The following is a 27,493-nucleotide window of genomic DNA, read 5'->3' as shown; positions in this document are numbered from 1 at the left end:
AGAGTTACTCTGTAAAGATTATCTCTGCAAAAAATAAATTAAAACTAAGGTCCTTTAGTCAATCTATTGTAGTAAATATATAGACAGATCATAATGCTTTTATTGATTCCGTTCATCTATTTTTATACAGTTCCATGACTAAACGACTTTAGTTTTAATTGAATTTTTTGCAGATGCAGTCTTTATAGAGTGATTTATAATATAAACAGTTATGATCATAAACATAAAATTCTATGAATCGACAACAAATATTTTTAAGTTAAAAACTCACACCCATCCCTTGAGCAATCAAGTATTTATTCATTGTGATTTGAACAGGCAGCCAGGAGCCAGCTTCCCTCATTTTCTTTTTCTGTCAAACAATCCGTGTTATTGACTTGTGGACGAATAGAGACGTTTACATGAGTCGGTAGGATATTCAAGACCCAGTTTGTGATGCCCAAATCCAGTCACACACGAAGCGATTGCGTGCGCTGCTCCGTTGTACGCGGAGTAATTAAGACCACCACTTGAGTTTAGCGGTCAATCTCAAAATGTTCTTTGTCTAATCGAATGACTAATATGATCGGTACACGCGTGTAAACGCTCAAATAGATCACATGCAATATGTTTTATGATTCAATGATTGCCCAAGTCGTTTGTTTAAAGTATGAAAAATACTTGATTCCTTACGTGTAAAAAAAGATTGCCCAAGTCGTTTGTTTAAAATATGAAAAATACTTGATTCTTTACGTGTAAAAAAACGAATTAATTTTTGTAAATGTAGTTTTCGGTATGGCCATGGCCTTTGACAAACTCAAGGCATCAGCAGCCAGCAAAATTAGAAAAGATTTTTTTAGTGTACCAAGAAATTTCATAATGCAAGTGGTAGGATATTTGAAAAAAAATTTCTAACTATTTGTATTATGATACTTTCAGTAAGTAAAGATTTTAAGTGGGTTCGCTTGGACCATGATATGTAGGAATGATCATTTATTTTGTTATAGGAGATCTTGGTGCTTGCATGATGCTACAAATCTCCATCAAAGCAGTGTATAGCTCAGTTGGTAGAGCATTGGGATTTTAACCTAATGATCGCAAGTTTAAGTTATGCTATATGGCGGATATCAGGTTCCAACCGAGTTTTACGTGAAATAGGGTGCAAATCCTTTTATTGCTAGGGACACGGATTAGTCTTTAATAATTGATTAATCACAGCAAGCAGGGTTTATCTGACTCAGGAAAAATGTTTTTTATTGGCTCTCAATAGGCAAAGCAAAACATAATTACACTCAATCTAGCACTGGCAATGAGGAAAAAAAGGTCTTTTGCCTTGACAACTTCAGACGAAAAGTGAGTAATCGGACCATGATGATGAAACCTAGCAGCCTTAAGAGAATTGGACAATTTGATGAACTACTGTCTCGACACGCCTTTCTCTTGTCCAAACCAAAATGGTGTACCTAATCGTATTTCAGGTACACTGAAAGATTTCTCCAAAATTAGGAGGAGGATTATTCATGTCAAGTCAAAATTGCAAAAAGAAGAACACAATGATCAAACATTGAAAAAGTAAGAACATTTTATTTTTATGCTGTATATAAAAGAAAGCGGTAAATCTATATTTCTTTGAATGCTGGAAAAAGCATCATACAATTTTCTACAAACAAAAGGCAGTAAAATTATGATTAATTTGAATGTCTTCATATTCTTCTCTCTTTTTACATCAATCAATATTCTTCTGGTGCCTCCGGAAACATGAATTTAGTCCAATCCTCATCTGCAAAACCAACGCTAGGATCCTTCCCTTCTTTAATCACCTTCCTAACATTCTCTATCCTCTCAAGAACTCCCTGCACGGCTAAATCGAACGCGTCTTCCCTCTGTAATCTCGACCTGGGATCTGCATACACCAGCTTTGGTATCAGCCTTATGACCTCCTCTCTCATTGCCAATTCCCTCTCTTTTGAAATTCGAAGCAAAGTTTTCTCGATCATGCCTTCTTTCAAATCCTCCACTTCCTTCACCGGAATAAACACCGAATACTTAGTATGTTTCTCCGGCAGATGCCATAAGTACTGCGTGTACGCGGTCGCAGGATGAAAGAAGACCGGAATACAACCAGCAAGTAAAGAATCAAATGCTGATCTCCTTGTGTGTGAATCACCTGGAGGCTGCAAGCAGTAGACCGACTTCTCGAAAACCCTCATAACTGTAACGGGGTCGTTACAATTAATCCCAGGAGCACCACAATGCACGAACTTGCAGTTGTTTGATGCTCGGCACTGATTGATAAGTTTTCCCCTGATCGATTTTTGCATGCCAGGCCTCGGCGCGCCGATGAAAGAGAACAAGTGAGGCCTTTTGTACTTCTTCACTCTGTTCTGCCATTGAACAACCTCACTGTCGTTTGCAGGATGGAAGTTGGTCGGGTACGGTATAGCAAGGTCATTTCTCCAACAACTTCCTTCAACCGACAACATACTCATGTTCATCGACCCCGGCAAAAACCTTAAGTCAGTACCCCAATCAGAACCATTGTCGGGCCTCCTGAAATCCCAAGAAGTCCTCCCGGCAACGAAAAAATGATCTCTCCCCCACATTTTCTTCCACTCAGGCCTCCGCGTAAGCCAATTCACAAGATCTTTCGCGGACGCGTCCCTGACATTGTGATCAAAATCCCACAAATGGCGACTGGCATCGAGGCCGGTATATGACGGTACATAAATGGCTGAAGCAAGATTGGAGTTGTTTGTCAAGCATTTGTACGTCTTCATCTTGTTGTGGAAAATGACTTCTAACAAGTAGGGATTTGTGATGAACCAACTCTTGTTTGCCAAAACCTTTCCGGGCTTTCCGATTTGAGGACCAAGACCCGAATTCACAAGGTGATGACACATATTGTCACCAGTATTCGTACCTTGATCACTAAGGGCCTTGCTTCCTGTCGAAAGGGACTGGCAGTTTGCGAGGAGATCGTAGTTGAACCGTGTTGGAAGATCATCGTGGATGTAAATGTAGCGGCCAAAACACGAATCTTTGATGTAGAACGGACGAACATGTTTATTGACTAACAAATTTACACCACTGTAGACACCCAATATTGAAGTTGAATAATCAAAGCAAAGCAATACAAAGAACAAGAACAATGAGACTAGTACACCAAACCATTTTTCTTTGTAGTACTTTCCGGCGAGTGGTTTCTCCATTCCACCTTCTTCGATCACACAAACCTCTCTGCCAGGAGAATATATCTCCGGTGGTGACGGATTCACCGGAATAGTCTCAAGGGAGAAGAGAGACAGAAACACATGAAACAAAATATATGGTGTGGGAGAATACTGATTGAAAATTTGACAGTGAAATCTTTTGTTAATTATGTGAAGGGATCGATGATGAAATTTGGAAAATGAGAAAGAAAGAAAGGGGTGATCTGATTAGGATGGGATTTGCATGGTAAGCGGACAAAAGGAGAAAAAGCAAATGAATCCAAGAAAATGAGGAAGAAAAAGGCAAAAAATCGAAAAGACAACAAAAAAATGAATGAAAAAACGATGGAATTACTTAATAAAGACTTTCGATTTTTGTTTTTACAGAGTGCTGCTATTTCCACCCCGAAGAACAACGTATACTTACATTTACTATGTAATTAATCATAGATCCCTAGACATACTTTCAAATCACTCAAAGGACATTGGCTATATCTAAAGGTGTTTTGTGACAAGTGTCCCTGTTGGATTAGCCAACAGGAACAGAATGATACACGACCTTACAACTGCAGATATATACAACTCTGCCACCATTTACGATGAACACACCCCTCTTCACATGAATCACAAATTTCTTGACAGAAAAATACCTGCTAGGCTGCTACTGTACCTGAAATGGACATGTTGGAGGGGTGCTGTGGGTCTTTTAGGAGAGGATTGCATTAAGGTGGGGCCTACTTCGGGACATAGGTGGCAGAAGGGTTCATGCAGAAAGAAGAAGACGAAGGAAAGGAAGGAGATGGATGGCATTATTTTATTTTATTTTTATTCTTTCTGTTGTACAGAAGACAGATTGAAAATTCTACGTTTGCAGGCAGGAGAAGGAATCTCGAAGGAGTATTTTTGTCATTTGGAACTGATGGTAAACCCACCAGTCAGTTTCCTAGAATTCAGCCTATACTGTAGCTCAACAGCTGTTATCTGTTGGATGATGGCCACGTGTTGAAGAAAAATGTTACCAAAGTTATTTTATTCCCTTATTTTATTCTTCCAATTAATCCCGGCCAAATAGGAAAACCAATAACGTGAAGAATCGGTTTATGAGGAAGAAATTGGTAGTGTTTTTAAAATAAACAGAAGTATTTTGATTAAAATGTTTTTTAAATCAATTTTTTTTTTAAAAATTTAAGTAGATCATGACAAGGTACTTTGAGATTATGATGATTTGAATGCATAATTTTTGAAGCTGATCTTGCAAAAGTAAGATGAGTTTTGAAACTAATCTTGCAAAATTGTTGGATATGATGCACTATGAACCATAGCCTTCGTCTTGCAATAAACTTTTGGTATACTTTAATTTTTGGTGTATCTAAGTAGATAAAAAAAACACTTTAAGTGCATCTTGCAGGAAATTCAAAATAAATTTTACTAAAAGCACTTATAGTCATTTTAAAACACTTCCAAATGAGTCTTTTTCTTTTTTTTTTGACCTAAGCAAATTATTTTTTATGTTGATAAGTTTTCTAATTTGTTTTCTAATTTGTTTTATAGATGAAAAGCACTTATAGCCTTTGTCTTGCAAGAAACTTTTGGTATAATTTTTGGTATATACTTTGGTTTGCTACCTTTCCAGTTCTGATAGATATAGATGCTTGTGAAATCTCCTATTGCAATTTGGGTATGTATGCTTTTGGTATGCTACAAGGGACTACAAGAACATTTTCGTGATGTGTCATACTCATACTAATGTTTCTTTGTCGAAGAAGCGTTGTCTTTTGCAAGTTCATCCGAATGTGATGAAAGGTTTTATCAATATGAGTGTTATCTTTTTATTCGGTTGGATGTGTTTATTTGGTAGAGATTTTGAGTCTTTCTGTTGCATTTGTAATCGGCAAACAGTATTAATTCCTTCTCGAGGACATCAGTGTTTTATTGGCCAAGTAAAGTTCCAGTAGATATTTTAACACAAAGCTGAAGCCAAAGAAATTCCTTTCAACTAAGGAAGGGTTACATGAACATGGAGTGAGCAACAATGTTGAAAATGTTGGCTTTATTATCACGCATCGGAAAAGGAAGCTTAGCTTAAAAGATATTGAATCGTGTATATTATCGATAAGTACATAAATATTTAATCAGATCTTTAGAGCGGGGTGAATATAATGATAGAAGTAAGACCGTCGATCGTCTCACAGAGTTTTTAAACATGAGGATTTTTTTAACGTGGTAAAATTCCACACACGATGAGGAAAATATACGAGCCCGCTGTCAGCCACTAATTTCAAACAACAAATAACTCGTTTGAATATGCTTTTAAAATATCTGAAAACGCTTTTAGTTAAATTGATTTTAGAGTTCCAAAAGCATTTTAAATGTTTTATGAAAGAAACACCAGATATGTGTTTCTTACAAGAAGCACTTAAAGTGCTTTTTCATGATTCACTTGGATTTTTACTAATGATTGGTATCAAAAACATTTTCACCAAAAACACTTTCAGTCATTTTAAAAGTACATCCAAACGAGTTCAAATACAACTCATAAAAGACACAACCTACAAACTCAAAGATCACCTTGTGCTCTTGTCTTCATACTTGCTTTTCTCTGTCTCCTCTTGATTGAAACGCGATCACCTCAGAGCACGAAAGTAGGCCATTATGAATTATATATGAATGCTAGAAGAAAGTATTTCACTCAGATTTCACTCCTCTAACCTAGCATACAAATTCCTTGCCTTAAACTTTTTCTAGCGCAAAATTATGGTTCGCAAAATGGAAAACCTGGTGGAAACTCAGCAGTATATAATGGATATAATCAAATTAAATGACCTACAATTAAGTACTTTAACCCCAAATTAAGTTGATTCTACTTGGTCTCACTCTCCTAATGAAATGTAAATACTCAGTTTATGTTTTCCCAAAATGATGCACATGAAGTTTACTCAAGTCATCCACGAAATAAGATTGCATTTGATTGTCCTTGACGCGCAAGTTCAAATCACAAACCTATACATTAATCTATTACATACAATGTGGAGCCAAAAATAATCAAGAGGCAACACGTAGATTTTTAGGCAAAAAGGACAAAATTACCGTTGAGGATCACCGGAATTCCTACGCGCGAGCAGTGGACAAACATTCCACAATCAAGTCAAAAGTGCTCAAAATAGGTAATAAATTCAAAGTTATTTCATCCATCATCATCCTATATTTTCTACAAGGCAATTATTTCATAACCTCCAAAATAAAATGTGTTAATTGGCTAATTAATGGATTAATTAGGTAATTAATCCACAAATTGCCAAATAACTCACACGTTAAACCACAAAATGCACACAAAAAGCATCCAAAGGCTGGCCACCTTTTATCCAAAGGGGACCGGTCATGCCCTATAAATACTACCAATTTTTCTCTAAAAACCTAAGTCCACACTCTTGCAAAACTCCAAAAACTCTCTAAACACTTTTCTCTCTAAATTCTAACTTTAGCATTGGAGGTTCTTCAGGCAAAGCCCACCCCCCCTTCATCGTGGACGCGTGAGGCTCTTGGCCTTGATCCTAAGGTGTTAATTGTTTTGTAGACGCACTTTTGTCCAAGAAGAAAGAGTCGGCAATTTGCATCCACATACACATATACTTATCTAGGAAATTAGCCAATCACAAAAGCTTGCACAGTCAAACACTTGGCTAGTGGTTTCTTCATTTGGTCTTTAAATCGGAGCAGCACTCTGCCGAAGAACATGTCTTCAACGGAGCGTGCGTATGAGGACTGAGCTTTGAAATAACTTATGGCCTTCACCTTAGTTTACTTGCAATCTAAATCATTTCCGGTTAAGTTTATTTGTTTTTGGTTGGTAATCATGATTAAGGTATAACATAGCACATTAGTGGAGCCATAAATATTCTGAAAACAAAGTACAAGCAACTGTGATCGAGGTTAGATGATCGAACGAGCACGTAGAACAAACTTGATCAGCTCAAGCAACCAAGGTGGTTGTGTTCTAAGAGACGGATATAGATGCTTGACATCCAACTCAAGTAACTCGTTATCTTTCCAGTTTTGACACACTCCAACTCAAGCAAGCGTCAGCAAATATAGACTAGCTAGCAAAACAAATTGGTTTACCTTTCAAATATCTTATTTATTTATTTTAATACAATCGATATTTCCACTCTAAACTAGACTTAAGGGTTCCGACAACCTGTATTGCGGTAATTTAAATTTACTAGACGAGCAATGCGAAAGCAACCTGGGAAGACAAATAACATGTAAGAACTGGAATAACTTTCTAAGCTCAGCTGCGATCGGGTTGCTGCAGCAAGCACCTCAGAAGTAACAGCCGGCATTATTTTGCAATCATTTTGGTTTCACAAAGCATCCGCGGCATTCAATCAAGTCGGCTTTTCTATAGTCTTAGGAAATGTGACCTTACTATTATCCTCGTCTGCAAAACCAACACTAGGATCTCTCCCCTCTCTGATCTCCTTGCTAACGTTCCCAATCCTCTCAAGAATTCCCTGCACAGCTATATCAAACGCGTCTTCGGTCTCTAATCTTGACCTGGGATCTGCGTAGACCAGCTTCGGAATCAGCTTTATAACCTCCTCCCTCATTGCCAATTCCCTGTCTTTTGAAATTCCGAGCAAGATTTTCTCAATGCTGCCTTCTTTCAAATCTGTTACATCCCTCACCGGAATATAAACAGAATACTTGGAATGATTCTTTGGCAAGTACCATAAGTACTGAGTGTATGCGGTAGCTGGATGAAAGAAAACCGGGATACAACCAGCTAGAAACGCATCAAAAGTTGATCTCCGAGTGAATGAATCCCCTGCAGGCTGCAAACAATACACTGAGCTCTGAAACGCCCTCATAACAGTAATCGGGTTGCCACAAATTTTTTCAGTGCAATGTAAGAAATTGCAATTAGTCGAAGCTTGGCAGTGTTCGATAAGTTTTCCCCGGATAGAACCTTGCTGGTTAGGCCTCGGTGCACCGGCGAAAGTAAATAAATAAGGCCTTTCTTGCTTTCTCACCTTGTCCTGCCATTGAACCACCTCGCTGTCGTTGGAAGGGTGAAAGTTTGTTGGGTACGGAATTGCAATGTCGTTTTTCCATCGGCTTCCTTCGATTGACAACATAGTCATGTTCAAAGACTCGGGCAAGAACCTGAGTTTGCTACCCCAATTCGAACTATTGTCTCTTTCCCTCCTGAAATCCCAAGAAATCCTCCCGGAAGCAAAGAAATGGTCTCTCCCCCACATCTTCGTCCACTCGGGTTGTCCCGAAAGCCACTTGACAAACTCCTTGGCCGAAGAGTCTCTGATTTCGATGTTGGAATCCCACAGATGGACACCAACATCCATGCTAGGATAGAACGGCACATAAATGGCGGAAGCAAGAGTTGAATTTCTTGTCAGACACTCATACTTCTTCATCCTGTTGTGGAATATGACTTCCAACAAGTAGGGATTTGTGACGAACCAGCTCGCGTTCGATAAAACTCCATCGGAGTTGTTAATTTTAGGACCGAGTCCCAAATTAACAAGGTGAGGACACATGTTTGGGACATTAGTCATGCTGGTTCCGGCACTAAGAGACTCACAGTTGTTGATGAATTCGTCGTTGAATCTCGCAGGAAGACTGTCGTGAATGTAAATGTATCGATCCGAACACGGATCTTTGGTGCGGCTAATGTTCAAAACTCGAATTGGGTTTTCTTTTTCATTCACCACAACATCAACACTCAAAGAAGTGGAATGATCAAAGGAAAACAAGACAAAACACAAAGCAAAGGAGATAAGGATGCCAAACCAGACTTCTTGGGGGCATTTTCCAGTGTGTACTTTCTCCATTTTCGTCTTCGCTCCTGAGCAACAAACTCTCCAGTTACTGAAGTCCTATAGGCGCATAGCAGAACATATAAAGTCAAAGAGAGAATAGAAAAGAATCTGGGTCCGAGAATTACGAATATTCGTGAATCTTATCTATATTGTGCAGTTAAAAATCATTTGAATATTTTTATTTAAAATTAAACACAAACAGTATCTGATAATAATTGACCACACGATGTACAATAAATAGACATTATTTACGGATTATCAAGATCTTCACCAAAAGAATCCGAAGAGAATCCTATTGGAATAATAAAAAGCTTAGTTTGTGAAAAAAGAAAAAAGGAAAAAGAAAGTCCGACTTCATTAATACTGTGAATGCGTATTTATGGAAAGATTTGTTCGTATCACTAATTCATTGTGTTAATTAGAATATATAGTATTTTCATAATATATAAGCAAAGTGACACTAAAAATGTGTCATTTATTCTTTTATAATGATATAATGTACTAATTTGTGTTAAGCAAAGTGACACTAAAAATGTGTCATTTATTCTTTTATAATGATATAATCATATAATGTACTAATTTGTGTTTTGAGCGTACGGAAAGATTTTTCTAGGGAAGAGGGAATCTCTCTCCTTCAAATTCTCTTTGCCTTCAATCTTCTCATATTTGTACGGTTACAATTAAGTTACGTTAATATCTTGTATTGATTTTTTTACAAAAAGTAAAAATGAGAGAAAAGGGGATATAAGGAGAAGGGAGGACAGGGATGAAAAAGTCAATCATATTCATTGAAAAAAATTTCAATATGTTCGGAACACAAAATGATACAAGTATCATCTCAAAGAATTCCTAAGTAAATTTGTTGTTAGCTCTCAAAAGAATTCCCGGTGACAAGAGTCGCTTTTTCTTTTCATTTTCCCTTTTTTCTTTTTTCTTTTCCTTTTCCTTTTCCTTTTCCTTTTTCATTTTTCTGTGCGTTGTCTTATTATGGTAAAAAAGTAGTGAATAATTAAAAATTTTGTGTTGATAAATGGAAAATAAACCCACGATTTAATGCTTGTTTACCGGTCACGTTTATGGTAACGTGGTAAACGAGTGTCGGTGTCCAATATTATTTACCCACGTGTAACGTCAGTGCGTAAATCAGCCGACAAACAAACGGACGTTACTCCATCAACCGAACTTTTTGCAGATCTCCAAAAGCCGAGCATACCGAACGAATTCCTCGTGGTCAAGGTCATCATCGCCCACCTAACAACACTTGTATGGACCGAATCAAAACTGTACCCATGATTTCTCTAAAGTTAATTTGTACTTTGTTACCGCGTAGGCCACTTTGGCCCCTTGCCACGACAATTTTTTATTATGTTTTAGACATAAATGGTACATCACGTATTATTATATAAACGGTAAAATTTTTTAGTTTTTTTAGTTATTAAGTTTTTAATACAAGCTATAACAGTTCCCATATTCTCTAAAATTTGAGGTGATTTTTCTGGCATAAATTTAGGGGTCTGTTTAATTGAAGTTTTGAACAATTTTAATTCTTTTAATAAACTTAACCTGAAAAAACTGTATTTTCCGGATGCTATTTGGTACTATGATCTAGTGATATTCCTCTTCACTTGTAAGTGAGAAGTTTCGATTCTTGCCAAAGGAAAATTTGAACCACATTATTGTTAGCTCATTATGAGAGTAAGCACAGCCCTCCCCCCGTGTAGATAATGTCGTTTGTTAAAAAAAAAAAATATTAAAGAAGTTTATAATATTTCATGTGTATTCAATCAGGACTTATTGTTTTATTAGCACTCCATATATTGTTAAATACACCTCACATACTTAAAATACCCTACACTATCTCAAAAAATATATGAATATTTCAGAGTCCTTCATCTCTTATGTTGTAGAATCCTTAGCATTTTTGATAAATAAAAAAATAATCACAAGACATTGTTTTGCTTTACTTTTCAGGGTTTAAATAATCATTTTATATAAGTCATTTAACAATAAATATTAAGTGGGTGTATTCAACAATTAGTGGAATGCTAATAAAGACTTTTAAAAGTTGGGAAACTCGTGAGAAATTGAGAAATTTCATAGTGTATTTTAAGCAATCACAAGTCTCACTCTCAAAATTTTACGTGGAGAGAGGCTTGAAGAATTGTGTGTTATTCCTCATGTCTTGTGCTTTTATTAAGGCTTTCTTCCTAAGTAATACAAACACTAATAGGAAAGATATTCAAGATCTCATAGAATTCCTCTATAATCGCTAATTATGATGCACACAATCACACATGTTTTATAATCCTAACTACAACACTCCTCCTTGAGTGTGTAAATACTTAAATAGTCAGTGCATCAGGTCTTTAGGTAAAGATGAACTCGTTTTGTTTAATCAGTATAATTAGCAAATGCAAGTCTCATATAGAGATTGCATGTAAGAGTAAGTCTCACCAAAATCTGGCTATGGTAAAACTTAATGGGACAAAATCCATAATCTAAGGAGAAAAATATGACTTAATGCAACATGTCGATACTTAACATGCAGAGCTACACCCACAGCTAAGGTAACCTAGGTAGGTTATGTGCGGATTCCTATAGTATTAGCACGTCTATTAGGCTATTAGCATATCAGTTAGTCGACTGCAGCCTATTGTGACCATATGTAGCCCAACCAGTTCTGATATTATCCAATATGTATGTCATCATAAGTAATAAATAATATTTTAACAAACTTGGTTTATCTATTTTCTTTTAATTGCATTTATATATTTTTTTTCTTTTGAAAAAAAAAATTAGAGTAATTGGTCTTCAAATTTTGATCCAAGTAAAGTTTTGATCTCTAAATTAAAAATATGTGAATGTAGTCCCTGAACCCATCACAGCATGATTTTTTTGGTTCAAGGGTCAAAATTTCAATTAGATATATGATCTATTTTTTTTAGTTAGTTGGAAATTAATAAATGAAAAGCCATATAATTGTTTTCTTTATTACCTGAATATTTTTATTATCTTGTTGATTATAATGATATATGGAGACAAAAAAATTTGATCACATCATTTTGTGGTAATATTTTTAGCTAGCCCACCTGTTTAAAAAATCATAGCTCCGCCCTTGATATTCAAGATGTATCCTTGCTTGGTTTAGTCAATACATACGGCGTTGTCTTCATAGATCATTGTTGGGACTCAATGATGGATGAAAAACTACAAATACTTCGAATATGCTCACCAAGAGCTTTCAACCATTTTTCTCACGTTTGTTGTAGTGAGGTGTACTGAGTTTGGCATGATTCGAAGATTTCGTAACTTAGATTTATTTTGTGGACCTCCAATAAAGACATAACTGTCTGAAAATGTGCCTTGATGCGAGTTTAATAAGTAATATGCGTTAACATAACAAACAAATCAAGTATCATTATGAGGATTATAGGGTTGTATTCGCTCAGGATGCGTAGGGATAAGCCCAAATCCAAAGTAATGAAAAAATGTCTTTAATGTCAATGCAGTGGCGGTGTGCAGGCACAATGTTTTATCTTTACCAACATATCAACAACTAAGGAGATGTCCTGCCTAATGCAATGAGCTAAGTACAATAAAGGCTAATCGAACTTAGATATGGAACTTCAGGTTCCACAACCTCTTTAAGGGTCTCATTTGAATATGGTGTATGGATGATCATGGTGTACTCAAAGCAACACCTTTTGGGTGTGGTTCAACTAGTGGACCAGAATACCGTCAAGAGTCCATTGAAAGACAAGATAATGCTAGAGGAGTCCACCGAAACCACTAGTGTCATATTGGACTTGGTACAAAACATGTGCCACAAAGAGGAAATCATGGTGGTTGGAATTGCACATCAACCAAATCATACCACGGCGTGAAAGAGCTATAAAAGTTTTAGATCTTAGGGATCGTACGTAGTGTTTGCTTCAAAAGATGACTTTAAGATTGTAGCTAAAGATATAAGAGAGGTTTGCTGAAGAGCAATTGAGTTTGTGCTGAAAAGTAGTTAGGTTGATTGAAGAATCACTCAAGGTTTTGTTTAATTGTAGAGATTGAATTTGACAAAGATCCTAAGCTTGAAGGCCTCAGGTTCTATTTATAGGTAGTGGAGAGTGAGCAACCTTGATCATACGCTGAACTAGAGCATGGGTATATCTATACTGACTGTGACTGTGATTTATGGTTGGTGGCCTTTATCTGTATCTTGAAACGATTTGAACGATCGCGGTTGTGACATCAACGTGTCGGATGACGTGTATGTATGCATTTAAGGAGACGAGATATTCTCAGCCTCTAGTCATTTGCATGGCAACCGTGCCTCGAGAAGAACCATGTCCAAGCTTTCAGACAGGTTATAGAAATGAGATGATTGTCCAAGCCCTCGTTTGGACTTCGAAGTTAGAGAGCCGAAGTCGTATGATTTTTGCATACATAAAAGTTGACATGCCCATAACATGCCTTATTTTTAATTGTGACTTAAACAGAAGGTCGACGCGCAATAAACCTTTTGTATCGTGGTACTTCCTAGATAGTGCGAAATCAATTTTAAGGTCAGTGGTTCTCCATTCCTCAACCAAAACCATCTTTCTACTACTTAGGTGATTTCTTTCTTCTTTATTGTATTTGTTGTGTTTTGTTTATGAAACTATTTATTGTAATTTTTCTACAACGGACCCTTCCATTTCTCCAACCTTCCTTGTGCTGGTGAAGCCTCGGCAAAGACCAGATGCACAAACTAAATAAATCTCTTTATGGCCTAAAATAACCTCCTAGAGCATAGTTTGGACATAGTTTGGAAGATTCACAAGCCCCTTAAAATGTTTTGGGAATAGACAAAGCAATTCCGATCATACCTTATTCTTGAAGCATAAGAGGGTAAAATCACTACCTTAATTGTTCATGTAGATGACAAATTGTAGTGGACCACTTCTTGACCCAATAGCCCATTAAGTGGGCCTTTTATTTAACCCACGTGGAACCCATGTGATGTGGCTAGTAGGGTTTTAATTGGCAGCAGCTGCTGCCCTTTTTGTCTGAGTTGAGCAGAAAAATAAAGGCAGCAGCAGAGAAGGAAAAAAACAGGTGGTGCCGCAGTCCCACTTTGAAGAGAAGAACGTGCTCTTCTCTCTGGTTAGTAATCATCCATCAAAGTAGTTGTTGTAATAACTTTGAGCTTTGTATAGAGAAGAAATTAATCATTATATATTCTTTCTCTATTTGTTTCTTTGGTGAGTGAAAGCTTTTGAGTGTATTGGGGTTTTGGGTTGTGAGATTCTCAACTTTTTGTCAACTCTCATTTGGTTGATAGTAGATTATTGGGTGAGCTCCTACTGCTCCAATGACGTACTCAAATTATATTGACTGTTGAGGAACCTCGCTAAAATCTTGGTGTCTTTTATATTTTGTTCTTACATTTCATTTGATATATTTCCTGTGGATTAGCTTAAGTTGATTCCAATTGGCTTGGTGCTATCCTAGCACAACACTACAAACATATTTATCTTAGGAATTTGAGATGAAGGATTTTGATCCCTTAAAGTATTTTGTAGGGATTGAAGTGTCTAAATTGTCAAAAGGCATTTTCCTATCCCTGCGAAATGTGACAATGTAATGTAAAGAACAGAACTTGACTGCTGAAAAATCAGTAGCAGCTCCTACTGCTGGTCAATCACATATGGACACATGTTCAAGTAATTGATTTTTTAATCACATATTGGACACGTGTCCATCTATGATTAGCTAGCAACAGGAGCTGTTGCTAATTTTTCAACAGCCAAGTTCTGTCCGTAAACCAATTGACACACCTCTGGTGATTAATGTCTAGCTGTGTGAGCATGTTGATCAACAGTATCCGCTCCTTGTTGGAATGCCTGTATATTTGGCATGCATTTGATTAGACATTGCATATGCAGTAAGTGTGGTTAGCCATTAAGGAACAATATCTACCCCTTGTTGATCACATTTTAGAGAAGAATAACACATAAGAAAAATTCTCTAATATTCAGTTTACCTCCTTATTTATTAATTGAGTTTTGAAACCTAAATTGAATAGAACAAAAAGGAGGAAGTATAAGTAATGGCTTTGAACATATTTTACATGCGCTATAAATTACTCCTAGTTTTTTAGTCTATACTATCAGGAAATTTGAACTTATCATTCTCAAGACCTGCAAAGTCAGCACTTGGATCCCTTCCCTCATTCATCACCTTTCCAACATTCTCTATTCTGTCAAGCATTCCTTGCACAGCTATATCAAATGCATCGGGAGTCTTTAATCTTCCCCTGGGATCTGCATATACCAGCTTAGGTATTAGCCTTATGACTTCCTCTCTCATGGCCGCCACCTTTTCCTTCGAAATTACAAGCAAGATATTCTCAATTCTGCCTTCTTTCAAATCTTTTCCATCCTTCGCGGGAATAAACACCGAATACTTTGTATGATCCTTTGGTAAGTACCATAAATATCGAGTGTACGCGGTAGCTGGATGAAAGAAAACTGGAATGCAACCAGCCAGAAACGCGTCAAAAGCTGATCTCCTAGTGAATGAGTCCCCGACTGGCTGCAAGCAGTAAACTGAGCTCTGAAACGCCGTCATAACTGTAATCGGGTTGCCACAAATCTTTTCAGTGCAGTGTAAAAAATTGCAGTTATTTGAAGCTTGGCAATGTTCGATAAGTTTTCCCCGGATAGAATCTTCCAAGTTAGGCCTCGGTGCACCTGCGAAAGTAAACAAATAAGGCCTTTCTTGTTTCCTCACCTTGTTTTGCCATGCAACCACCTCACTGTCCTTTGTAGGATGAAAGCTTGTCGGGTACGGAATTGCGATGTTGTTTTTCCATTCGCTTCCTTCTATTGTTAACATAGTCATGTTCAGGGACTCGGGCAAGAACCTGAGTTGACTTCCCCAAACAGAACTGTCATCCTTTTGCCTCCTGAAATCCCAAGCAGTCCTCCCAGAACCAAAGAAATGGTCCCTCCCCTACATTTTCCTCTATTCGGGTTGTCTCGAAATCCATTTGACAAAATCCTTGGCTGAACTGTCTCTGATTTCGACGTTAGAATCCCACAGATGGGACACCAACGTCCATGCTAGGATAGAATGGCACATAAATGGCTGAAGCACAGAGTGGAGTTGCTTGTCAAACACTCGTACTTCCTCATCCTGTTGTGGAATATGACTTCTAACAAGTAGGGATTTGTTTTATACCAACTTGTGTTGGTCACAACCCCTTCCGGGTTGCTAACATCCGGACCAAGCCCCAAGTTTACAAGCTGTGGACACATACTCGGTTTGTTGCTACTACTAGTTCCTGGACTAAGAGACTCACAATTGTTGAGGAAGTCATAGTTGAATCTTGCAGGAAGACCGTCATGGATGTAAATGTAACGATTCAAGCATGAATCGTCATCGGTGTGATTGATCTTCATCGTACTAGCCAGGTGAACTTGCTTCTTCACCAAAAGATTGAACACATTGTTGGCTCCCAATGAAGTTGAATACATTAAGCAAAAGAACGAAATGCATAAAATATAAAAAGAGACTATTATGCCAACCCAGACTTCTTGGGATACCCTTCTGGCCATTGATCCCCACCACCATTGAATATATCTGGTTACTGACTCACTCAACTCTCAAAGAAGAAGATGAAAATGTGAGAAGAGGGTTTGGTTTATAACCTTATGGCTTCGAACCTACGTTACTTACACTATAACCTAATTCCAAATTCATTTTATTTTTATTTTTATAATCCTGATTAAGGTATAACTAACACACAGTAGTTCAAGTAGTATTGTAGTCGATGTTAATTAATGATTTGCCAACTTAATTCTCGCCTAAACTCCCTCTAAGTCCTCTTAACTTTTTTCTTTGATTGTATATTGCTTTCAATCTATTTTCTTGCCCTAATTTGACTCATTTTTTGTACACTTGACTTGTACAGTAAAATATTGTATAGTAGGTTATTAGCAGTATAACAACTTTTCGTCTACCGGGATTTCTTTTCTTAAAGGCATCGTTTGGTGTCGAGGATTAGAATAGATCATGTAGAATTTTTACAGTATGTTAAAGGATGAAAATTATAATTTTGACCCACTTGAAGGTAGGAAATGGATTACTGAAGGAATAAGTTTCCGATCATCCTAATCCTCCCCAAAATGATGGAATTAGAAGAAAGAAGTTTCCTTCATGTCTAATCCCTTCAAAATGAAAAATCGTTCTCGTATACCTTCAATATGTCTTGAACTTAGAGGTTTAACCTTATCAGTTCAATTTTCTATACAAATAAGACCAAAAAGATTCCAAGTTAGAATTCTTTCAGTCGATCGAGTAAAAAAATATTTGATTTTCTCAAAAGCAAAGAGATACATTATATTTAGGAGTGTGCTATCCACACACCTCTTGTTAATTTATATTATTTGATCTTCTTTAATTCATCCAATCCGACGATCGAAAATTAGAAAGGTGCGTGGATATCACGCCCTTATATTTAGACGAGAAACTAATCTCAAGGCATTTTTAGATGCAATTGTTAAAAGCATTACAAATACAATTCCAATAAACATACTACTTTTTAGTGCATTCTTAACAATTCAACCTGAGTCTCATGACACTTCAAAACTCCTCATCCAAATGCACCGTTTGGTTGGCTAGATAAGATTGGGTCTTAGGGATAAGATTAAATTGACAAAGACTTGTAAGACATGACTTGTAACTCATGTATAAGGATATGTTAGATAACTCACTTTATTATGGATTCATAACTCATCATGTCTAGTCCTATCTATCTCACATTTTGACACAACAGACAACGAACTGGACTCAAGTCCATTTTAATTGATCATAACATATCTCATTCTGCCCACGAAACGGAAAATGGTCTAAAACGGTTTTAATCTTTCAGAAGAAAACTGCCTGGATTGCACCAAATCGTCAGGTCAACTATCTAGTGGTACTGCTACTGCCATAGCCTTTACTTGTAAGCAAGTCCCTTTCATAAACTTGTGTATATTTACCTTAATTAAAACATACTTCAGTTTGTTATATTTCTAATTTTGGAAGCGGAGTTATAATACAAGAGACCATGACTCCAACTGAAGCAAGCATATCATGATATGCTTAACAAGATAGAGTAGCCAAAAGAATTGGTATAGGATGGGCGGAAAAATAGGTTAGGATTAGAATAAGTTAAGGGTTCGACTGCTTTTGTTGTAAATATGGACTTTAAAGACATCTTATTACAGATTTAATTTCTTACGTGTGCAAGTAAAAGCGGAGGAAGTCATGAGTTAAACTCGTTCACTTTCTTTTTATTCACATAACTGTTAAGTAAACAAGCGCTTATTTGTCAGCGGTAGTTGTATTTGAATCATTTGATCGTATATTGGAAATCTATATCATAAATTAATAAAACAAACAAATAATCACTTGTACTAAAAAAATTAATTTAATTAAAAACAAAACTAAAATTATAACACCCATGTTTTTATTGTTTAGTTTTGCATTCTTTGAGTCTAGTTTAGTGTTTTAACCTTTGTTTTACGTTTTTGAGTCAGTTTCCAAGTGATTTAGCAATCCCTCCTAATCCCCGGTTTAGAACGATCCCTACTTATTTATATGCTACAATTGTCAAAAGAGGGTTAATTTGTGTGTTAAGTTAATTTTCGCATCAGAATGGATTGGGGAATGATTGAAATGGAAGAGGAATGGTGTTTGGATTATAAGGGGAGAGATGGGAAGCTCACGGCTAGGGAAGGGAGAATGTGTTTGTAATGTGTTGTGTATGAAATGAGATGATCCATGAATGAATGAATGCAAGGGTATTTATAGGAGTAATGGAGGGAACATAACAGCTAGGAACATTAACAAAGCAAAGGAAAACTCTTACAGGATTCAAAGCTCGAGCGGGCTAGACTTTTTTTTTTTTTTTTGTGTAGCTATCTACGAGATTCGAACCTAAAACCTCTTATTTACAAGTAAAAAAGAATACCACTAGTACTAAGTGGCCGGGTGGGCTGGATTTTGAAACGTAATGAATCTCATATCTTTTCTATGATATTCAGACTGGAGTCTCTCACAAACACGAGAGAGAGAGAGAGAGAGAGAGAGAGAGAGAGAGAGAGAGAGAGAGAGAGAGAGAGAGAGAGAGAGAGAGAGAGAGAGAGAGATGAACTAAAAAATTTGTTTGGGCTGGACGGTATATGTGTAATTAGATGTTTACATTAGGCTGGTGGGTCTATTGTATAATTATTGGTTAGAATTATATTGATTGGGCTTAAGAGAAATATATTTGATTCGCCATTCGTCAGTCTCATGCCTATTAAATGTCCACACCCAACAAGTAACTGTTGGAAAACTAGTTCTAGAAATTGAATCTGGAAGGTCTTTAGCTTGAAGGACTTTGATTTCATTTATAAACAACTGAGAAAGAGCAGCCTCGATTATATCGATGTGCTAGAGTATGAGTAGATCGGTCATTTCACCCTAATACAACGATTGCAGCTGGTGACCTTATGCTGGGTTTTAAGGCGTTCGCAAGATTTTCTTGGTAATATTACCTTATTTAGTGACGCGTTCTTCGTTATTTAAGAAGGCAAGAAATTCTCGGATCTGGTTATTGGGTTGATATACACACTTCAAGGAGGGTTGAGTCTAAGCCCAAGAAAACTTTTACATGTTAGACCTCCGAGTTGGTGTGCCCGTATTAAAATAAAGTTACACGCTAGTGGACCGTATTTTTATTTATGACCAATCAGAAAAGATGTATTGTTCTGTATTTGAATGATGACGTGGCGACAAACATACGCGTTCAAGTCAATTCTGTCAACCGGCGGCGGCTCGACTCCAACGTCCTCTCTCTCTCTCTCTCTCTCTCTCTCTCCAGTCTGTCGTCAAATTTGTTCCATTTCTCTCGAACGTTCCAATCGGATCCCAAAATCGATTCCAATCCAGTCCGCCCAAACCCTGACCCGACTCTCCATTATGGAAGGAGGCTCGACTGCCGGCGGAGGCGGTGGCCCGGCGCCGTTTCTGCTGAAGACGTACAACATGGTGGACGATTCCGCGACGGACGAGATCGTGTCGTGGAGCTCGAACAAGAAGAGCTTCGTCGTCTGGAACCCGCCCGAGTTCGCCCGGGTTCTGCTCCCCACCTATTTCAAGCACAACAACTTCTCCAGCTTCATTCGTCAGCTCAATACATACGTAAGCACTTTGCCTCTTAAGATTTTGATTTCGGTGAATTGTTGAATTCTTGAAAATGTTGAAAGCATTGTACATTTTGCCCCCAATTTGCTTCTGTTTGGACGCAGCTCGGAGAATTTTCGTGTTTTGTAATTCTGTGTTTGGGTGATTGGAGATTTAGTCTCTTCTTTGTTTGGATTATTGCTAGTTTTCACTTCCCTGTTTCCAAGTATTAGCATTTTTAGGAAATTGCAGGGCTTTTCGGTTGCTCCGATTTTAGGGAGATGATGTTTTCCTCTAAATGTGCAGACTTGAAAATGGTGGTTGATTGTGGATGTAATTTGTATTTTCTGTTGCTTCAAGAACATTTGTTCGTCATCAAAAATTAGGAAAAAAAGAGGGATACATTAGGAGGAAAACTAACGAAAAGTTCTCAAAAACTTTAATTTTAATCAAAAGGACAAAATAAAGGTGTAAGTGAATAGTGCATAAGTGACTTTTAAAATGAACAGAACCATAAGTGTTTCATTAAGATTCCCTACTTTAGGTCTGTAGTTTCGATTACGTGGGAGTGCATCCAAAAAGCCCAATGTATACTTCTAAGTTCTTGATCAATGAAACTGTTATCAAAATTCTTTGGCACCTCTCTTCTTTCTTTTTTTCCCCTTTTAGAACAATACATTGCTTTGCAGTCCGGACTATAAAACCTTTAGTACATTTTTAGTGATACAGATACCAGATGTGCTTCGGCTGCCTATTGAGGTTTTCAAGCAACAAGAGGTTACAGGGAGTGACTGTCGTGAACTGACTTTCAGATACATTGTACAATAATTAAACCGTAGGTCCTTCCTTGGTTGTATTTTCAAATGCATGAATTTCAGTGTTTCTGGCACTCACCCTCTTTCAGATACTTTGTACAATAATTAATGTATCATCTCTAGGTAATCATCATTTTTATATTGTCGGAAGTGACTGTCGATATAATTTAACTGAGTATGTTTGGACATGAATTTGTCACAGGGATTTCGAAAGAGTGATCCTGAGAGATGGGAATTTGCTAATGAAGACTTCATACAAGATCAGAAGCATCTTCTTAAGAATATCCACCGCAGAAAACCCATTCACAGCCACAGCAATCCTCAAGGTTCTATGGTTGATCCAGAAAGAGCAGCTCTTGATGACGAAATAGAGAAGCTTTCACATGATAAAGCTGCACTCGAGGCAAGTATTTCAACATTCAAACAGCAGCGATCTGCAGCTAAGCTTCAGTTGGAAAACTTAGCACAGCGGGTGAGTGGTATGGAACAACGGCAGAAGAATTTGCTGACATTCTTAGATGAGGCTGTTCACAACCCTAATTTTATTGAACACCTCTCTAGAAAAATTGAATCTATGGATTTCTCAGCATATAATAAGAAAAGGAGATTGCCTGACATTGAAAACCTACAGCCAGTCGTGGAGAATGGTTTTGTGGATAACCAAAGTAGTTCCATATCTGAGTTTGGAAATGTTTTCCACCAAGACTTCTCAAGTAAACTTAGACTAGAATTATCACCAGCTGTTTCAGACATGAACTTGGTTTCGCTTAGCACGCAGAGTTCCAATGAAGATGGGGGTAGTTCAACTAGGAAAATATCTGAAGAACTTAAAGGTGCACAGATGAGAACAGAAGGGCTTTTATTTGCACCTGAAACCTTAGAACTTTCAGATACCGGAACATCTTTTGCATTCAAAATGGATTCGTTGTTATCACGGAAGGCACCAACTGTTGGAAGCCCTATACGTCATTCCTTGCAGCCAGGTTTGCCTTCTAATGAAGAAGGTGATGGTCATATATCCTGCCAGTTAAATCTCACTCTTGCATCTACTCCGTTGCAAGTCAATAATAGTCCTTATTCAGCTGCAGTACCCCAAGCAGGTCAGGATATCAACAAATCTGCAGCATCAGAGCTAAATGACAAGGGCAAAGAACCGGATTTAAGAGCCTTTACAAACAAAAATCTAGCTGACGATGACAAACCTAAAACTTCCTCTCAAGAAGCCACACATAACAATCAAGCGCCTGCACTGGTTCCTGTTAGAGTAAATGATGTTTTCTGGGAACAGTTCCTAACTGAAAGACCTGGCTGTTCAGAGAATGAAGAAGCGAGTTCTAATTATAGGGGAAATCCATATGATGAGCAAGATGATGGAAGGTTCGGCCATGGAATGTCCAGAACTGTCAAGGATGCGGAAACACTCACTCTTTAAGTACTGCAGTCGTGGTGAAGCCCTGATCCAGGTTCACGACAAAGCTCTCTCCCATCTCCCTTGATTTGTAAGATTCACATTATATAAGATCTGAAACTTGACATGACATTGCCTGTTATTGGTTGGATAAGTTCATGCCAATATGCAATTAGTTCTTTGTCATCACTGGCTAGTGTTCATTGTCATGTTTGCGTATTCTGATAAAGCTGTGTCAGTGTTAGCAGTGTGGTATTGATGCATATGCTGCAACAACACACTTTTAATGCATGGTTATAGATTTCTAACTGATAAATAGTTGGGCAATTCACAATTTGTCTGACATTAGATTCTGTTTGTGTATATCCTTGATGTATCCGTTTCCCGTGCTAAATTTTTGTGTACATTAAGTGACCGCATAGAAAAACAAAATATCGATCTCAACGTGAAACTTGGCGTTTTGTGATGATCTGTTAGTTCATACTGAATCAATTTTTGACTGCTTCTATCAAAACAATTTGAGGATATGCTAAAAGCCGATCTTTTAGTCTATAAGTTATATCATTGTTTTCATTTTTATTTTACAGGTCTCTGTTCTACATTCCAACAATCGGAATACATCGATTGTTCAAGCAGTCATGTTGACAACTAGTTTACATTCTCGTAAACACCATGCGCTTGGCCCCTTATTCTGTCATCACCCGCTCTTTAGATTTAATTTGGTTTCGTGATGTATTGAGATTGTATGAAATCTAATCTGCTTTTTTGGGTATGCTCATTTAGTACCTTTTTTTCCGCATTGCTCAAGTTTTCCTCAATTTAGGTTCAATATTTGGTGTGTTTTCATAAATGGTGAAAATACAATACTGTAGCAACTATATTTATGTTAATAGCCGGCTTCAAATCGTCGTAATATGATAGTTATGCAGATTTCTTGTTACTTGATATGGTTTGGTTTGAGGAGCCTCTGGTTACGTTGGAGACCTTCGTTTTCATGATTGTAATCTGGTTTAGCCGGGCTTAATGAAATATTGTCTTTCCGATAACAAAAAGAGCATGTTATTATAAGGCCTGTTTGATACTCATTTCGTTTTTAGTTTGTTGTTTGATAGCCATTGTCGACACTCCATCTTTTAGTGCAGAAGACATTTCAATTATTCGAATGAACAAGTGAGCCTGTCAAAAGTGTTCACAATGGATTAAAAGTAACAATTGATTTATTCTTCATACAAATAATCGCAAGATTTTGGACGATCTTCCACCCATCCTTAATTGTTAAGGCTAGACCCAATTCCAAACCCACTCATTTTCAGTTTGCCAAGGCTGACCAGTCACGGCCCCAGCCATGTCAATTTTGGGTCCAAACTCAAATTCATGGCGCTGACGTTAGGTTGGCTTATGCGTATTCGTTTTTTCAAGGGTGCTTCTATAATTTAGAATAACCTCATGTGTAAGTTAGGATGAGTAAGCGATAATCGGATCTACACTAGTTTCCTAGTTTGTGCCATTGGTTTCCTTTTCCACAGTTGTGAATCATTTGAACTAACAGGTTTGCCACACTTATGAGTAGGAGCAGATGATTGACTAGCCGCCATCGAATGTGACTGACCACTAGGTGCGGCAAACCTACTTTCGAGGGTTGTCCTATGAACGTTAATGGTGTCCTGTCCTTCTGGTTCTAGGACAATGGTTTGACATCTGTTAGGCACATCTATCTTTGTTTTCCCATTTGCAACTAGTATATGTGATCGGATCATTTTTGCTTGATCAATGAAAGAATTTAAATGCGATACCCAACAGATTAATAAAGTGGGTTCACAAGATATTGAATCGCCATTAATTGCTTCGTCCCACATGACATGTCTATGCTAAAACAATGATCATGTCTCATAGCCCATTTAATGAACCCTCCAACCACTAAGAATATCACTTTCCTTTCCCTCCACAGTCCAACGACCCTCCACAAAAATAAAGAACCCACAAAACAAAAAGGAAAAAGAAAGAAAAAATGCCCAAACCCACTCTAATTTTCTACGTATCCCTCCTTTTAATCCACACCCACTTCCCAATCTGCAGTGGGGTTTCACTCAAAGGGAGCGGAATCGAGGCTGCCATGGCGGGAAGAAGTGGCTGCAGCGAGAAGCTTGGGGAGTGCATGACAGAGCCGGAGATGGAGTCAGAGAGCAGCAGGAGGATTCTGGCAATGCAGACGAAGTACATAAGCTACGGGACTCTCAAGAGGGACTCGGTTCCCTGTGGAACACCAGGGGCTTCCTACTACAACTGTCACGCTGTGGCGGCCAATCCTTACAACAGAGGGTGCGAGGTCATCACGGGATGTGCAAGAGGTAATTGACATCAGAATTCGCTGTAAGTACAGGATGTGGAACCCTAGTTGGGAGAGAAATGGAACTAGAAGTGCTTTCATTCAATCTGGTGATGTTGGATTGTGTTGGGGGGTTTTTGGGTATGATTGTATATTTGAGAACCCATGTTTTGAAATGTTATATACTAGATCATGTATGAATAGCATGGTTTTTATGGGAGATCTGATTTTTTTTACCCTTTTTATGAATGTGGGATTGGTGCTGGTTACATGAATTTTGGGGATTTTGGTTTTAGCGGGGTAAATTTGGAGATTTTAGGGTTTATTTTGTTTTTATAAGTTTCAATGATGGAGAAGTTTTTTACTGTGTCGAAAACACGGGCTGATATACCGAGTGACGTAATATAATTGATTAGAAATTGTAGAAAATAAAATTTTGAACAATTGTATTATGACATTGATGTATCAAACTGTGTTTCAAGCATACTGAAAAATCTCTCTCAGTGGTAGATGGTCTTGTGTGAGGGATAATATATTGCATGATTGATTGGCCACTAATGAGACAATAAACCCCAAAAGAGAGATTAGATTGATGAATTTCGGGTTCTAGAAAGAAAAAGGTTAAGGATGCAGAAATGGTTAATAATAGTAGACTAGTTAGTGTGGTATGATTTTCGCACTCTTTTTTTCTTCTGCACATCCTTTTTCTTTTCTTCTTTTTTTAGCTTTTGAATTGAATAAACCGAAAGAGTATCAAGGGATAAAAACAAGAGCAAAAGTGCAGAAAAAGTAAACGGAAGTGTGAAAATCACTTTCCAAATCAAAACATGCAAGAGAGAGCTAGGTGGGTGGGGGTGCTTAACAAATAACAGTGCATATCGGTGTTGGATATTCTCTTGAGAGTAAGACTCACAGGTATTCTGACTGGATGACAGAGACAAATGGGAAGGGAAGATTTTCAATTAGAACCTATTCAACTCCCGACTAATATTTCTCTTCACTTCTAAATGAGAGGTTTTAGCTTAAATCTTCCGGTTATCATCATAGCAGAACATGACCTTGCAGTGCCGCCTTCAGCGCTTCAGTTTAAGATTTTCCGATGCTAAACATTGCTAATTGTTGAACGTTATCTTCCAACCGCAAACATGACTGAAGTCGACATCTAGAGAGAGAGCAATGCCGCGGAAAATGTCCAGCCTTAACATCTCAACGCAGCGAATCTGCTCCGGAAGAGCAGTTTTCGAGCTTGAAATCTCCTTCAACTTGACTCAAACATTTGCAGGCTTCTTATGTAACCTATTCCACCAATGAACTCGTCCCCATCAGAATCAGATTTCCTAGTAGTGCATGATACTATGTTATCTAAAATTAGTGCACATTATTGTACCTTTTGCCTAAGAATCTGATCGATGTACCTTCCAGGAAGCAGTCCGTCAGGAAGTTCATTGGAAAAGCCAACAAAGCCAAACCCTCTGCGACAGGCCTTTCACTCATCCTCAAATCAATAGAAATGATCCATGAGTTTGTCTATCGTAAATCATTTTGTTCATTCCGTGAAAAATCTGCCAACATTTTTGTTACGTAGAGGGGTTGGTTTTACAAAATACCCTTAAAATAGTGGCCACATGGTCATCTATCTATTTTCATTCTTAGATATAAAAAAAGGTAAGAAATTATGCTAATCTCAAAAACCATTTTGAATAAAATCTCCCATCAAATCCAAGTTTGTTTACAAGTCTTTCTAGTAGTCTGCTTGGCTGCTACTTGTTGCTTGCTGTTCAAGTTACTGTTTTATGTGGATACTGGAAGCCCAAACTTTGCGTATAAGATACATCCAACTTTGGTAAAAGTCAATTGATCGAAATAGAAGTGGAACTGAGAAGCACTCCAAAAATATTATTCTGTACTTTTTATAAATGTAATTTTTTTTTTTCTATTTGTAAAATAATCAAAATACAAAATTAAATTTTTTTAAATACTAATAACAATTAGGGATGAGCAACGGTTATGGTAGGCCTGTAACTGTGGTTATTTACCCATAACCATTTAAGTTTTTACCTACATAACCGTTTACTCATTGGGTATTTACATAAATGGGTATACCCATACCCATAACCGTTTATAAACAGTTAACCATACTCATTTACCCATAACCGCGTACCCGTTTACTTTTTTTTTTTTTACCCGTCTACCTATTTTTTTAACAACTTGAAAATTAAAAAGAAATTTGTCATAATTTTCTTTTTTCTAACTATTAAATACCGTTATAAGTACATTTAACATGTATTTTTATATTAACGGCAATATTATTTATGAATATATGTGATGTCTCTCAATTATTTGACGGTCAATCTATTACAAGAATCATGCATGGTTGTAGATTAATTAATATTCTTGTACACATACACACACACACACACACACACACATATATATATATATATATATATATATATATATATATATATATATAAAAGTACGCATCAGTCTACTAAAAGGCTAATTTGATAAATATTTGGATTTTTATTTAGAAGCATATGTTCATCGATCCAAACCATTTAATCGATTTCTAATTTTGGGGTCAAATATTTATTGAAAACTCAAGGCCAATTAAATATATATATATATATATATATATATATATACGCATCATTTAATAATAACATGTTTCTAAATGCTCAAGGTAATCATTATCTTGAATTGGTCAAATCTCCAAAAGAATCCAAAAC

The 27,493-nt window shown here is 37.1% G+C and overlaps 2 protein-coding genes and 2 pseudogenes across 5 annotated transcripts; 1 reads left to right on the top strand and 3 right to left on the bottom strand.

The window, feature by feature from the left end:
* Positions 1 to 1,543: 1,543 nt before the first annotated feature.
* Positions 1,544 to 4,055, bottom strand: LOC137723411 (putative xyloglucan galactosyltransferase GT14 pseudogene; annotated as a pseudogene). The gene has a single exon (XR_015961304.1). The product of XR_015961304.1 is annotated as a putative xyloglucan galactosyltransferase GT14 pseudogene (transcript).
* Positions 4,056 to 7,302: 3,247 nt separating this feature from the next.
* Positions 7,303 to 9,173, bottom strand: LOC137722902 (putative xyloglucan galactosyltransferase GT14). The gene has a single exon (XM_068462019.2). The coding sequence runs from the start codon at positions 9,035 to 9,037 to the stop codon at positions 7,574 to 7,576; it is 1,464 nt and encodes a 487-aa protein (XP_068318120.2). The 5' UTR covers positions 9,038 to 9,173; the 3' UTR covers positions 7,303 to 7,573.
* A 5,963-nt stretch (positions 9,174 to 15,136) lies between these two features.
* On the bottom strand, positions 15,137 to 16,617 carry LOC137723178 (putative xyloglucan galactosyltransferase GT14 pseudogene; annotated as a pseudogene).
* Positions 16,618 to 19,864: 3,247 nt separating this feature from the next.
* LOC137722605 (heat stress transcription factor A-5) lies at positions 19,865 to 23,378 on the top strand. Of its 3 annotated transcripts, none has more exons than XR_011066777.2 (3): positions 19,865 to 20,233; positions 21,233 to 22,529; positions 23,026 to 23,378. XR_011066777.2 is itself a non-coding variant. In XM_068461649.2 (3 exons), the coding sequence occupies exons 1-2, from the start codon at positions 20,012 to 20,014 to the stop codon at positions 22,460 to 22,462; spliced, it is 1,452 nt and encodes a 483-aa protein (XP_068317750.2). In that variant the 5' UTR covers positions 19,865 to 20,011; the 3' UTR covers positions 22,463 to 22,493; positions 23,026 to 23,378. The 3 variants fall into 3 exon arrangements, 2 of the variants coding, with proteins under 2 accessions (XP_068317750.2, XP_068317749.2); XM_068461649.2 differs by having other exon boundaries at positions 21,233 to 22,493; XM_068461648.2 differs by lacking the exon at positions 23,026 to 23,378 and having other exon boundaries at positions 21,233 to 22,801.
* The last annotated feature ends 4,115 nt before the right edge of the window (positions 23,379 to 27,493 follow it).

This window comes from Pyrus communis, chromosome 4, assembly GCF_041283825.1.
Source record: "Pyrus communis isolate YQ-2024b chromosome 4, ASM4128382v1, whole genome shotgun sequence".
Taxonomy (NCBI): domain Eukaryota; kingdom Viridiplantae; phylum Streptophyta; class Magnoliopsida; order Rosales; family Rosaceae; genus Pyrus; species Pyrus communis.
The sequence above is the reverse complement of the archived record's forward strand: the minus strand, read 5'-3'. Positions and strand labels throughout refer to the sequence as shown.

Coding starts and splice junctions, on each gene's coding strand:
- LOC137722902 (XM_068462019.2), bottom strand. CDS start 9,037: ATGGAGAAAGTACACACTGGAAAATGCCCCCAAGAAGTCTGGTTTGGC.
- LOC137722605 (XM_068461649.2), top strand. CDS start 20,012: ATGGAAGGAGGCTCGACTGCCGGCGGAGGCGGTGGCCCGGCGCCGTTT. Junction 20,234..21,232: donor TTCGTCAGCTCAATACATAC/GTAAGCACTTTG, acceptor AATTTGTCACAG/GGATTTCGAAAGAGTGATCC.